This window comes from Oreochromis niloticus, linkage group LG20 (assembly GCF_001858045.2).
Source record: "Oreochromis niloticus isolate F11D_XX linkage group LG20, O_niloticus_UMD_NMBU, whole genome shotgun sequence".
Lineage (NCBI taxonomy): Eukaryota > Metazoa > Chordata > Actinopteri > Cichliformes > Cichlidae > Oreochromis > Oreochromis niloticus.
Window position 1 is genome coordinate 35,512,967 of NC_031984.2, and position 13,644 is coordinate 35,526,610.

Below are 13,644 nucleotides of genomic sequence, written 5' to 3' on the forward strand. Positions count from 1 at the left end.
AGTGGTCCGCTGGTGCGCATTCGCTGTCAAAATAAAAGACGCGCACAAGATAAGAAGTTGCAATGCACGTTTACGTACATAAGATTTTCTGGAGGAGGACAGACATTTGTTTAGAACTCTTAAAGATGTTGAAGAAGCAAGCTCCTTCTGACATTACTTTGGTGTTCCTCCACCTCCAAAGAAATGTCAGAAGGAGTCCGAACCGCAAAACAAGCGTGTATTCTCGGAAAAGTGGTTGCAGGAGGTGAGCTGGCTTCAAACAAATGATGAACGCACAGAGATGTGGTGCAGAATATGCCGTGAAAATCCCACTCTAGCGGACAAAAACAGTGCCTAGTATATGTACGCAAACGTGCGTTGCAACTTCTTATCTGGTGCGCGTCTTTTATTTTGACAGCGAATGCACACCTGTGGACCACCTATGTGCACCCCTGTTTATAGCAGCATCAGTCACTCTGCTCCTCAATGTCCACACTCTACTTCACTGTATCAAAATCTCAAATACTATTTAAATTTTATTTTTATTCTGTCTATAAAATAGAGAGAATCCTTTATGTAAGAAAAAAATATGTTTATTTTTGTTAGACCCCCACATGCAGTTACAGCAGTTGTTTAACTTTTTTCCATTAAAGTGTTTATGTTGCTCATCTACAATGATCTTTATAGAATTAATTACATACTTGAAAAACAGCCAGTTTGTTATCTCTGACACAGAAACATGCAAAATAGATACACAAAGTTGAAATGCAACTAATACAAAACCATATTTGTCCAAACTCTATGGATATAATTTCAGTTCCAACAGCAGAATCCATCAAGCGCCCCAGGAAAAGGCTGGACTATCCTAGGAGGACAATGACACAAACACAAAAAGAAGACAGTACTGTTATATAACTGGTCCTGTTGCAATTCTGGTACCAAATGCATTTATTTCCAACTTCTACTTAAACTTGAAGTATTTAGATTTCATTTAAAAAATAAATAAAACTGTCAGTCGACATAAATGTGTTCTGCAAATTATTACTTGACGTACTTTATAGTATGAACAAAAGGGGACTGTCCAAAACATGTTTACAATGAAAAGTGTAAGGAAGGTCAACGTTTAAGGTTAGAGAGGCAAAGCTGAGATAGTTTGTACATGTGCAGAGGAAGGCTGGTGTGATGGAGGCAGATGATGGCTTGATGCTGAGCGAACCCCTAAAGGCAGCAGCCCGAAAGAATAACAAGTGAGAAAACACATCAAGTTAAGTTAAGAACTTGTAGAATATGTGATTGCACATTTAGTCAAAATCCAACTGCATGCATGTTTCTAAGGGTTGACATGTTCTAATGCTCTGTATTTATTTAACTCATTTAATTCAAATTTGTGTCTTGCGTCTCCGACTGCAGTCCTACCTCTTCCACTGTTGCATCCCAAGCCACTGGCATTTCCTATTCGATCCATCCTGGCTCCAAAACAGCCAGAGGTGCGTTTCCTGGTGGCCATCAGCAGGTCCTGGAGGCGGCTCCTCTGATTCACAGTCTTGCCCTCAGTTAGTGGTTGGGCTTTTTCAGATATCAGAGGTTCTTGGTTCCCCTCTTGGTCCCATCCTTGGCTGGTCTGGCTGCTTTTGGGATCTTGGTTCATGTCTTCATAATAAGCTTCCAAGTCTTCTTTCTGGACCACTTCATCCAATGTCTCCTCAAAGCGTTCCAGCAAAGACTGTTGTAGAAATCATAAAGCATCTAATAAATCAGGATGTAGAGGCAGCCTGGACACTGGTGATGTTCCAGAAATATTCCTGTTTACACACAGCCATGCATGATCTGAAAACATGATGTTATCATGTAAAAATATAAAATACAGACCTGTTTATGCTGCATATTTATTTCTACACTTTTGAGAACAGCCTCCCTCTTTTGTCTGTTCAAATACCTTATTGGAAAGTTTGCATCACAATAGCTGTAACAACTCAAATTCACCTATTACTAAATCCTAACGCTTATACAAGTGTAACCATAAGTATTCAAAATTATACCAATATCATATCAGTATCACATGAGCAATTTTGACATGATTATTGCCTAATAAACCCGTCCTGTCCAGCAGATTTATGGAGCACAATCACAATCACAGGTGGGACGTGCAAGTGCGTGTGTGTGTTTATCATAAAATACACTTGATAATGAGGGTGACAAGCTGCAACAACGCCCCCCTGGGAGCCAGAGTCAGGGGAGCCAGAGTCAGGTCCATTAGACCATGAGACCCGGGCTGTCCACGGACGCCCAAGAATAGTGATGACCTGAGGCCACACATCTCGATGACAACCGCGTGAAGGAAGAGGGAGGCCCCACATGGAGCCCCCAAAGCCAAAGGACAAGGGCCCCAGAGAACCAAAGACAATGGGTAACCAACCCCATAAGAGGTTGGCTGTCCCAGCATGAGCCAAAAGAAAGGTCCCAGGTGATGAGAACTGCCTGGCACCTGACAGGGCAGGGCAACCTCACACCCTCCACCACTATGTCCCACAGTGGCCAAGACTCAGAAAGACTCAGACCCAGCCATAATATACACACACACAAATAGGGGGTGGCTGAAGAGCAGAAGGGGGCGGCTGGAGATCAGAAGAACAGGAAATGAATCTCAGTTCTCATGTTTTGTTTCTTCTGCTAATACTGATACTATAGTGTGCACTGCAAGACCCTATGCATGTGTTGGTGCAAGTGAGAGTTTGAGGTGTAAAGGATGAGTATGACTGTATGAACACTAGAGTGCTTTTAAAATTTACAGTTGTGGCATGAACACCTGACAGCTGGTCAACAATGCTCACACTCAATGCCTCAGGTGCCAATCAAATTGAAAAACACACAGCAGTGACGAGTTGTGTGGGGCCACCAAGGTAGCCAGAGTCAGCAGATGGGTCCCAAGTCTGAGAGTCCATCTGGATACAGAGTCATAACACTCAGCCAACAACAAACAAGAGGGACCCATCATTCACGATGTTTAATTTTTAAATACCACAGTTATCATCAGTGCACAGATATTGTGACGTTCACACAATGAACCAAAGGCTGCATACTTTCAAAACCATGGTGGGTGTTTTTATTGCCTAATTTAATAGGTATGCAAATATTAACAGCATATCAGGAATAAAGGTGAATGTTTTGTTCATGTCATGTCAGTGTTGTGTCAGAGTCACAGCAATCTCCTTAATAACTGTCTACTTCAGCCACAGCTGAACCACAGCTTGTAATTCTGGAAGCAGAGCGCTCTAATTTCTAGTTCACCTTGGCTAATTATAAGATGAAGGAAGAATGACGATGAAGGTTGTGATGAAGTTAAAATTACAAGTGAAAATAAGGAGAACAAAGTAAAGCAGGTATATCTTTGAGATCAGATCAATGTGAGGTCACACTCTAATGATAATTACTTTTCCACATTGTGTTGCTTTGTTTGTAATCGCCTGATCTGTTGTTGTGTCCTCTTGTTGTCATCACAACAGTCAACATTTCATCCTGTTATTCCCTCTCAATATTCACAAATCCATAGAAAAGCATGTCAACATGTGCTCTGATTTAAACTATATTTGAAAAAACTCTTCACTTTGTCAAGTAGAACATAAATCAGTTATACTGGGGTGGATGCATTAGTGCAATTATGAAATGCTTGTAGTATTCGTACACTAACTGCATTTGAGAAGACACTGATACCAGTGTAACTGCCTTTGAATGATTTTTAATAACAGGAAATATGTTATTCATGCAGCTACTTTCTTGTCTTTGATCCTCTCTCTGTTTGAATGTCAAAGTATCTGGTCCTTCACAGTGTAATGTTTCCACAAATGGTGTGTTGATTACAGGTATGACATGGTTTCTTACCTTGAGCTGAGCCAGGTCATTAGCAGATGAGGGCCTCCCCAGTATGTGGCCGCTAACCAGTGTTTGCTGACACAGCAGGGCCAATACGCCCCACAGAACCTCAGTTCTCATGTTATGTTTCTTCTGCTAATACTGATACTATAGCGTGCACTGCAAGCTTTTATATACAGACAGCCTCACATACACAACCATCTACATACACTTACCATGCACCAGACAGGCAGTGCCATCATTTTGTAGACGGCCTCAAGTGCATTCTGACACCTCTAAATGATAAGGCCACTGGTCAGATGTCTCTTTAAGTGGCGCTTGGTGGTAAGTGACGTGTGTGTGCGTGTGTGTGTGTGTTTGTGCATGTGTCTATGTATACAGTATATGTGTCTGTGTATCATCATGCTTACCAGCCAGCAGTGGCATGACCTAAGGAGCCATCCTGGATCTCCGAGCTGTGTATTGGGAAGAATGTCGTTTCACTATGCATATACTTAACACTGTCTACACTCCCAAGAATGAAACGTACCATAGTAGGTTAAAACTGCTGCTTGTGGTTGCATGGTTTAGATTAGGACAGGAAGGAAACAATGTTATAGTCAAAGGAATATAAACAGGATTGTGAATATGATTTATTACCATAACTGAAGGCATTTTCTTCCTGTCATGAGTTTGTAAGGCAGGAATAATACAGCCTATAATCTAAACTTGTAGGTGCAGTAGATAAAGACATGAACTGGGAGTATTATAGAAAAGAAGAAGCGTATACTGTAAATATGTTTCAATAATGGGTGACCTTTAATAGAAAGTAGACAAGAATTACATAGACTCAAATTTCAAGAATCAATTATAATACATACGTATTTTATAAATAACAATTTTCACATATTTAAAGAAATATTAACAAAGTAAATATTTGGGTTTTAATGTTTATTCAATGTGTTTCACAGTTAAGAGTTACACAAACACCATGTTCTCATTTTATACTGTAACTCCACAGTATTATTCAGACAAACCAGAGCCTGAGGTCTTTATTAGTTTGTAGGGTCTCCTCGTCTTTGCAATCGCACATTTTGGAAGTGCAGACTTTAATGCACTATGATAAGAGATTGCATGTCATGGGTGGAGCTTTGTCTTGTTCCCTCATTCATAAGGCACATGAATGGCACATGTAATAAGGGATGTGCTTCACACAGACTCCTAATAATCCTGCACATTTGAATTCTAAGGAGTCATTTTAATTTCCCTTTTGGAGACAATTAAAAAACAATTTTAAAAAATCACAAAGCTACTCAAAACTAAACACAACTGAAATAAATAAATAATACTTAGAGAATCATTCATTTCATTTTGCTGAGAAGACTAATACCATTGTCACACACAGACCTCATGTTTAAAACATACAAAAACTTTTTTTTATCTGCTTGTGCTTTTTCTTTACACTCTTGGCATGGGACAATCCTCCATAGCTGATCAAGCTCCCAGAGGACCTTGTAGTACCTATGATGGCTTTCAGAGCTAGAGCTGGGTGATCATGGGGAATGTGACATATTTGGGCAATAAAAGATGAGATTTATGCGGCTTTGCAGCATTACAAATGTGCCACATACACTTGCACAGTGTGCCTTTACCTGCCTTCAGGCTTTGGGCAGACCAGGACATTAATCTGAGTGGTAAGGAAGGAATATAAAGGGACTGCACTGGGTGAGATTGAAAAGTAATGTGAACCTGGACATGCTGCTGCAGGTGTATCTGTGGCCTGATGATTGAACTGCTACCTGTTGGAATGCATTTATATTACCCAGAATTCATCATTGTTGTTGCTGTTTGAATCCACTTCAGATCAACACAGTTTGGACTCCTTTCCATCATTTGAGGAAGATGCTAACCAAGTGACTGTGGCTGTGGTGAATGGATGTGGATCGTGACCAACCAGCTTTGGCATGCTCTCTCATTTCAATCTCATGCCACAACACCTGCATTCATTTAAAACTCCCTGTTGTTGATTCATTTTGTTTTATTGAATCACCTTTTGCCTGTGCTTTAGCACTGTAATGTTCCAACTTTGAGAATAAAAAGTTTTTCTTCTTCTGTATGAAAACAGAGCCAGGAGAGCCTGAAACAGCGTAATGTCATGGCTTGATGCTTTGACGTTATGAGAACTCCAAACAACGAAAATTTAAAAAACAAAAAACACAGCTCACTTCCCAACATCTCTTAAGCTTACCAATTCCTCATTTGATGAAGAAAATAACAAACATATTTCCACAAGTGTTCAACTATTTGTTTTCCACCTATAACAGAATGTAAACAGAACTTGATTTAAGATGTGAGGGTAACATGTTCTAAGGGTCACTGAAAGTTTTGTATTTTATTTGTATGTAGTTGATAGTTGATAATTTATCTGAATTTTATGAGCAGACCACAACTTTTACGTTGCCCATACGAAACATCATCAGTCTGGGATCTTCCATCAGTCAGCTGGCAGTGACTACAGTCAGCAGGTCGAAGCAAGGCGGCCTTCATTTGGTTCCAGATGCAGCAGCTGTGCACTGGGACTGAGCTGAGAGCACATCCAGTTCCTCTTCATGGGATGGGAATGGGGTGGCTGATAACCGGTTGAAACTTTAAACAGTGATTGATTTAGCACCGAGTGAGTTATGTGCATATTCGCAAGACAACTATGAACATGAAAGTTATGGATTGTTATGGATAATTCAACCACGGGCTGCTGCTACTTCCTGCTTTCATCTTTCTATCTGTCCATTTGTCTGACGGTAGAATCCAAAGCACTTGCTGTTTGTATTATTATACAGTTTTTATGTTACAATTTCAAGTGCCCTGAGACAACTCTTGTTATGATTTGGTACTATATAAAATTTAATTAAATTTCGTTGAAATTAGAGGCTGAGGGAGCTTCTTCACACAGTGAGCTGCCTCAGAGAACCAGTACACAGTGGTTAAGATAACTGTCTTTCCATCTGAGAGGAGCAAATCAGTGATAAAATCCAAAAAGATGTATGACAAGGATCTATTTGGAATTGTTAGTGGGTGAAGGAGACCTGAAAGCGGTTTTGAAGGACTCTTGTTCCCGACATGTGGGGGAGGCAGAAAGATATCCTTTAACATGATGAAGGACAAAAAATTGTTGTTTAAAGAAAGAAGTAGTTCTACTTACCCCAAGGTAGCAGGCGAACCTAGTGGTGTGGTCCCAGTGGAAGCTGGGGAGGAAAGCCATGGTGGTAATTTCAGTTCATTTAAAAAAAAAAAAAGAAGTTCTAAATACAATAAAAGTTGCCTTAAGATGCTGTAAGGGGAAAGTCTTGCATCACCGCTAAAAGCGGTTCGTGGTGGACAAATTGAATCTTCTAAAAAACAAGAACCATTATGCAAGATTGGAGTTCAAACTTATAGCACTCTGCAGGTAGGAGAGAAATTGTAGTCTGGGATCCAGCTGGATCTGAACTGGGGTCAGTCTTCACCTGTCACCCTCGAACAAAAAACCCAGAGAGGTCACAGAAGCAATCCCCTGCTTTGACATAAAGTCCGTTTTCTACAAGGCACTGTAAAGCTCAGCTGACTTCTAAGGATTTAGAAAAAAGTAGAGGAAAATCCCAATCTAAACACAAAGATGAAGATGCTAAAGAAGTCTCTCAGGAGATCATTTATGAGGGTCCGGGGCACTGCAGGGGGATTGGTTAAAATCCCTCTGCAGTGGCATTTCCATTCATCTCAGTTTTGGATTTTAACCAAATAATTCATTTTTTAAAATCCAGTTTAGTAAATACTGTTGCAAAGATCAGAAGACAGAGCTGATTAAAGGCTGTGGATACTTACTCTTGACGACGGTTTGGTTAAGGTCTATAGATTTATAGACGGTATGAGTGTTTCATAATTTTTGTTGCCCCCAAAAAAAAGGCTCTGCCTGCTGGAGAGGATGATCGATTTGTCCATGGACCGTCTGTCTGGCCAAACAAGATCGTGCAGATTAACTACAGAGTAACTCCTTATAACAGTCAGAGGGACAGTGTGGTCAGTGAACCTGGGGAGTCAGTAACTCTAAGAGAGATGAGAGATTGATTAGTTCAGGTCGGGGGTGAGGTGAGTGATTTAAAGAAGGATTGTGAACCATGCTTCTTGATTATGAGCCTTTCAGACTGTTAAATAGTCAAAAACTGTCTAAACAAAGGCGTTAAAACCAATAATCATGTTCTTCAATAATCAATCATGCTCCTTATTTGTGTGGGACCTCACATTGTTGCATTATGATCATTGCACATTATTCTTCAAACAGACAATAAAGAACAGCACTTAAAATAAAATAATGCTGAATATGACATGAAAACTATTACATATTCTTACTATAACCAAAAAACACAACTTTTCCTCAGAGCCCCAGACTCTTGAATGATGCACATGGTTCATGGTTCATGACAACCACTTAAATAAAACCGTAAATCTAAAATAAGAAGTCGATAAACCATCCCGCCATTTTCTTCTGCTTCTTTGAAGTTGGGCCGTAGGGGCAGCAGCCTAAGCAGGGAAGCCAAGACCTCCCTGTCACCAAAAAGCTCCTCCAGCTTATCCAGAGAAACACCAAGGCATTCCCAGGCCAGCCGACAGATTTCTCCAGCATGTCTTGGGTCTAATCCAGACCTGTCACAGTTCTGGGTCAGTTTTGACCCAGCATTTTTGAGTTCCTTATGTTTTGGTTTATTTTGCATTTTGGAGTGTTTTGGGGTTCTCTGGTGTTTTGATTATTTGTGATAAATTATATTACTGTGGTTCTGGTTTGGGGTTTTGTTCGCAGGTTTTGTGTTCTCATGTTTTGTGTGGGTTTAGTTCTGTGTCCTGTCTGCGTCCTTGTGAAGTGATCTCTTGTTTCCTGTTTTATTGTGAAGATCTGCGTCTCATGTGAGTGTGTTCAGTTTTACCTCTCTTGTCTTGTCTCGTTAATTACTCCCAGCTGTGTCCCCCACCTGTGTGTAATCTCCCTGTGTTTCTCTGAGTGTATTTAAGTCGTGTCTTCTGTCCTTGTAGTCGCTGGTCCGTCTGTGTATCTACCATGTTCCATTCGTGTGTTCTCCCTGCTGTCACCATCATATACCATCGTCTATCTTCCTTCATATTCAGGTTCAGGTTCGTGTTCAGTAGTTAGTTGTTCCCAGTATAGATTAGTTCATTCTCCATTTGCCGTTTGTCTATTTTTATTTTGTGTTCAATAAGTAAATAAGTAAAAAGTAAGTAAAATTTTATTTATATAGCACATTTCTAGATAAAAGATCACAAAGTGCTTCACAAGGTATAAAACAAAAGCAGTCCAGAGTTAACAAAATGCAATTCTAAAAAGATGTGTTTTTAGCTGTTTTTTAAAAGTAATCAATGAGTCTGCAGATCTTAAGTTCTGAGGAAGAGAGTTCCACAGTCTGGCGGCCACAGTGGCAAAAGCTCTATCACCCTTGGTTTTCAGCCTAGTATGCTGAATAACAAGTAGACCCTGATCACATGACTTCAGGGACCTCCTAGGGACATAGGGCTATAAAAGTTCAATGATGTAGGCTGGTGCTTGTCCTTGAAGAGCTTTAAATGTCAGAACCAGTATCTTAAAATGGACTCTGAATTCAACGGGGAGCCAGTGCAGCTGTATAAGCAACGGTGTCACATGAGAGTACTTAGATGTTCTTGTCAGAAGCCTTGCTGCAGCATTTTGGACAATCTGCAGACGCTCCAGGGAGTTTTTGTTTAGACATGTAAACAGTGAATTACAGTAGTCCAATCATGATGAAATGAATGCATGAATAACAATCTCCAGTTCAGTATGAGATACTATGGGGCTCAGTTTAGAAATGTTTCTTAAATGATAGAAGCAGGACCGAACCAGAGATTTGACGTGAACATCCAGGGTAAGAGCAGAATCAAAGGTTACTCCTAGGTTCCTGATAGACGATTTCACAGATGTTGAAAGAGGACCAAGAGCGTTCATTATGTTAGGTACATGTCTATTCGGAGCACATACAAGGACTTCAGTCTTTTCTTCATTAAGTTGGAGGAAGTTGTCAGCCACCCAAATGTTTCTAAGCACACATTTAGAATCTGCAGCTTAGAAACATCTTCAGGTTTAAAAGACATATATAGTGCCTGTGTTTGCATCCTCCTCTATTATTTCCACACGGCTCATCTCACTCGCCGTGACAGTACGGACCAGCCAGATATGGATCCAGTGGCATTCACTCCACTCACGGAGCTTCGGGAGCTCATAACAGACTCTGCTTCTAGGTTGGTCAACCTATGGCTGGAGCATGAGGTAGAGGGATTTCTCGGTGCTGTGGAAGCCAGGCTACAGCAACTCATTTCCGGTTACCCCTGGCTATTGGACTCACTGCACCCGCTCGTTCAGGATTTCATTCTTCCCGAACTTCATCTTCATGCCCAGAAGTCCCAACTGATTCTTATTCTTCACCGTCAGGTTACCAAACCACGCAGCGATACAAAAAGACGTCACAGATTCGATAAAACTTCTATAAAACAAAGACAACATCTCAGATGAGACATTAAAAGATCTCATTTTCCTTAAAAAGAACAGTCTTTGTTTAACTTTTTTAGTAGTGGCATCAGCATGAGATTCAAAACACAGTTTATGGTCAAGTACCACACCTAGATATTTATAACTCTCAACTATCCCAATATCGGCAGTTTTAATGATAGTAGGTGATGAGCTATAAGAGGACTTCCTAAAATCAATAATCATGTCTTTAGTTTTTGACACATTAAGTGAAAGGAAGGACTCATCACACCAATTCACAAAATCATCTACAACCTGTCCACGGCCTGACTCATCCCCCACTAGAAGACTGACGATTACTGTGTCGTCAGCAAACTTCAGGATGTGTCTGTTCGTGAAATTGCTGCGACACTCATTTGTGTACAGAATGAACAGAAGGGGAGAGAGGCAGCACGCTGGGATGATCCAGTAGAGGAGGAGAGCACATCAGAAAATACATGATTCACCCTCACACATTCTGACCTATTGGTCAGAAAGTCTGTCACCCAGCCGACCAGACTAGTGTCAAGCTTAAAATGATTGTAAAGCCTGTCAGCAAGTAAGAAGGGTTGAATTGTATTAAATGCAGATGAAAAGTCAGCAAATAATAATCTTGCATGGGTGTGGGGGTCCTCAAGATGCTTATACAAGAGATGCAGGAGTGTGACAACAGCGTCCTCCACACCTCTCCCTGCTCTATAGGCAAACTGGAAGGGGTCAAGATGGTGTTCAACCTGCATTAAAATCTCCTTCTTAATTATCTTCTCAAATGTCTTCATCACTAAAGAAGTCAGAGCCACAGGCCTAAAATCATTACCTTAGGAGAACTGCCCTTAGCAACAGGAACAATGACAGCATGTTTCCAAATCTTAGGTGCCGTCTGTAGCTCTAAAGAAAGTGAGAAGATATGGTGAACAATCCCACTCAGCTGATCAGCACAAGTTCTCAGTACCTGTCCACAGATGTTGTCAGGTCCAGGACTCTTGCTTTTGGTGTGTCTAAAAAGATTAGCTACCCCCCTCTCATCAATACAAATTGATGGGGGAGTGATAGTCTTTCCCCTCAGTGTGCTGGTCTGCCTAGAACAGTCATAGTTCTCAAAACGAAGGTAAAAACTGTTAAGACTGTCTGCCAGATGTTTGTCAGAGGTAAACCCCTCTAAGGTAATGCTACTTTTACCTTTCGTCTGTAGCCCTGCCATTGTTTTCATACCAAGCCAAGCTCTTTTGAGGTTGTTACTGCTGAGTTCTGCCTCAGTCTTATTTCTGTACCTCATCTTGGCAATCTTTATTGCAGCCCTCACCTCCTTCCTCGATATTCTCACAGTGGGAACGTCTCCCTCGATAAAAGCAGTTTTCCTTTTAAGAATCAGATCCTTAATATCTTTAGAGAGCCACGGTTTGTTATTAGGGAAAGTCTTAGATTCTCTGACTGGAATCATGGAGTCTTTGCAAAAAGAGATGTAGCTACACACTACATCGGTAAGTTCATCCAAATCAGAAGTGCTCTCTTGAAACAAGGACCAGTCAGTCAGTGCAATCAAAACACCTCTGAAGGGCAACACAACTGTCTTTTGTCCAGACATTAGTCCCCTTCACACAGGCCTTCTCCCTCCTAATCACAGATCTGTAAGCAGGGAGGAGATGAATAACACTGTGATCCGAAGAACCTAGCGCCGGTCCAGCTACAGACTTATATGCCCCCTTAATTGGTCCATAACACAAATCCAGCGTTTTGTTATGCCTTGTAGGACAAGTGACATATTGAAAGAAATTGTTCAGTGATTTCTTAAGATTACAATTGTTAAAATCACCAAGAATAAAATTAGGAGCATCCGGAGAAAGAGTCTGCAGATTGTGTACCACTTTAAAAATGGCGTCAGCAGCAGTTTTAACGTCAGCTTTAGGATGAATGTAAACAACAGTGACAAAAATTTGAGGGAACTCCCTCGGTAAGTAAAAAGGCCTGACAGATACTGAAAGGAGCTCGATGTCAGGAAGACACAACCGCTCCCGCACAGTAAAATTATTACACCAGCCCTGGTTGATATACAAACATACCCCTCCTCCGTGAGATTTGCGTGTTACTCCACAATTCCGATCCAATCTCACAGGGGTCCCAAAGCCGCTGATTCGCAGTGAAGTGTCACTGTCCATATCGGTCAGCCATGTCTCTGTAAGCGCCATCAGACAAGCCTCACTGTATTCCCGTAGATGAAGCACATTTCCTTGTAATTCATCCGTTTTGTTCCTAAGAGATTGGACACTGGTCGGAATCATAGAAGGCAGAGGAACACGATTCTTCCTCCGAAGTTTTCTTACACGCTGACGCACGCCGCCTTTCTTTCCGCGTTTTCTCAAGCGGCGGGGCTTTCCAAAATTAGTCTTTGACCGGGCAAATAAATCCTCACCAAGAATCACATCTGTCCGAGCATTAGAAGAGTCGTACATAGACAAACAGGACCACCGTAATCCAAGTAGTTCCTCGCGTGTATAAGTGATTGTCAGTGAGAGTGAATGACTCCAGGTGAATATCGCCAACAACAATAAAACTAAGGTGTAGAAGATCTCCATCTCGGCAAAAAGTTAAAACCACGGTTAAGAACAGAGTTAAAACAAAGTTAAAAAGAAAAAGAAAAAGAGAAAGAAAACGCCAATAAACACCTGCTGCAGGTCGCCACAAGAGCAGCGCGATAATGGTGGTTTCTCCGTTTTATCCATGGCCATTGCCTCAAAGACTGCCTTTTCTGAGCCCACATTCTGTGTTAATGACTGTGCCAACTCTGTTGTTGCTAAGCCTGGAGTTACTGAGTCTAGCATTATGAATTTAGAGAATGAAAATGTTTGGGACGCTTTTTCACCTGCACTGGTCCATTCAGGGAAAGCTGTAAACCTCACTGAAGCAGTTTTTCCTGGCCATATTCTCCCATCCACACCTTCACCACAGTCAAACGTTGGGTCTGTAACACAGTTATCAGTTCAGTCAGCAGCCCAGCTGCCCGCAGTTCAGTCAGCCACTCCACCACCTGTAGCTCAGTTGCCACTAGTTCAGCAGCCTGCCCACTCATTCATTCAGTCACCATCCTCACCGTCTTATTCTAAGCAGGGAACATACTTCACCACAACATCTGCTGGTTCTCAAAAGCTGGTCATCTTCGAGGAAGTAACTCCCTCCAGGGCCTCCCCAGAGGCTTGGTGTCAGTCACCAGCCAACTCTGGACCCCTAGAGGTTAAGCCACCAGCTCCAGCAATTTC

The 13,644-nt window shown here is 41.4% G+C and overlaps 1 protein-coding gene across 2 annotated transcripts; it reads right to left on the bottom strand.

The window, feature by feature from the left end:
• Nucleotides 1-550: 550 nt before the first annotated feature.
• On the bottom strand, nt 551-4,066 carry nppa (natriuretic peptide A). 2 transcript variants are annotated; one of them, XM_025901360.1, is made up of 4 exons: nt 3,859-4,066; nt 1,396-1,702; nt 1,139-1,197; nt 551-844 (listed from the first exon to the last, which is right to left on the bottom strand). In XM_025901360.1, exons 1-4 carry the CDS (start codon nt 3,967-3,969, stop codon nt 815-817), a joined length of 507 nt encoding a protein of 168 aa, XP_025757145.1. In that variant the 5' UTR covers nt 3,970-4,066; the 3' UTR covers nt 551-814. The 2 variants fall into 2 exon arrangements, with proteins under 2 accessions (XP_025757145.1, XP_003454313.1); XM_003454265.5 differs by lacking the exon at nt 1,139-1,197 and having other exon boundaries at nt 3,859-4,064.
• Nucleotides 4,067-13,644: the final 9,578 nt, after the last annotated feature.

Excerpts from the sequence above, each read along its gene's own strand:
- nppa (XM_025901360.1), bottom strand. The coding sequence starts at position 3,969 with ATGAGAACTGAGGTTCTGTGGGGCGTATTGGCCCTGCTGTGTCAGCAA. Across the intron at positions 1,703-3,858 it reads ATGACCTGGCTCAGCTCAAG|TCTTTGCTGGAACGCTTTGA; the intron begins GTAAGAAACCAT and ends TTTCTACAACAG. Across the intron at positions 845-1,138 it reads ACCAGCCTTCCTCTGCACAT|GATAGTCCAGCCTTTTCCTG; the intron begins GTACAAACTATC and ends TTGTCCTCCTAG.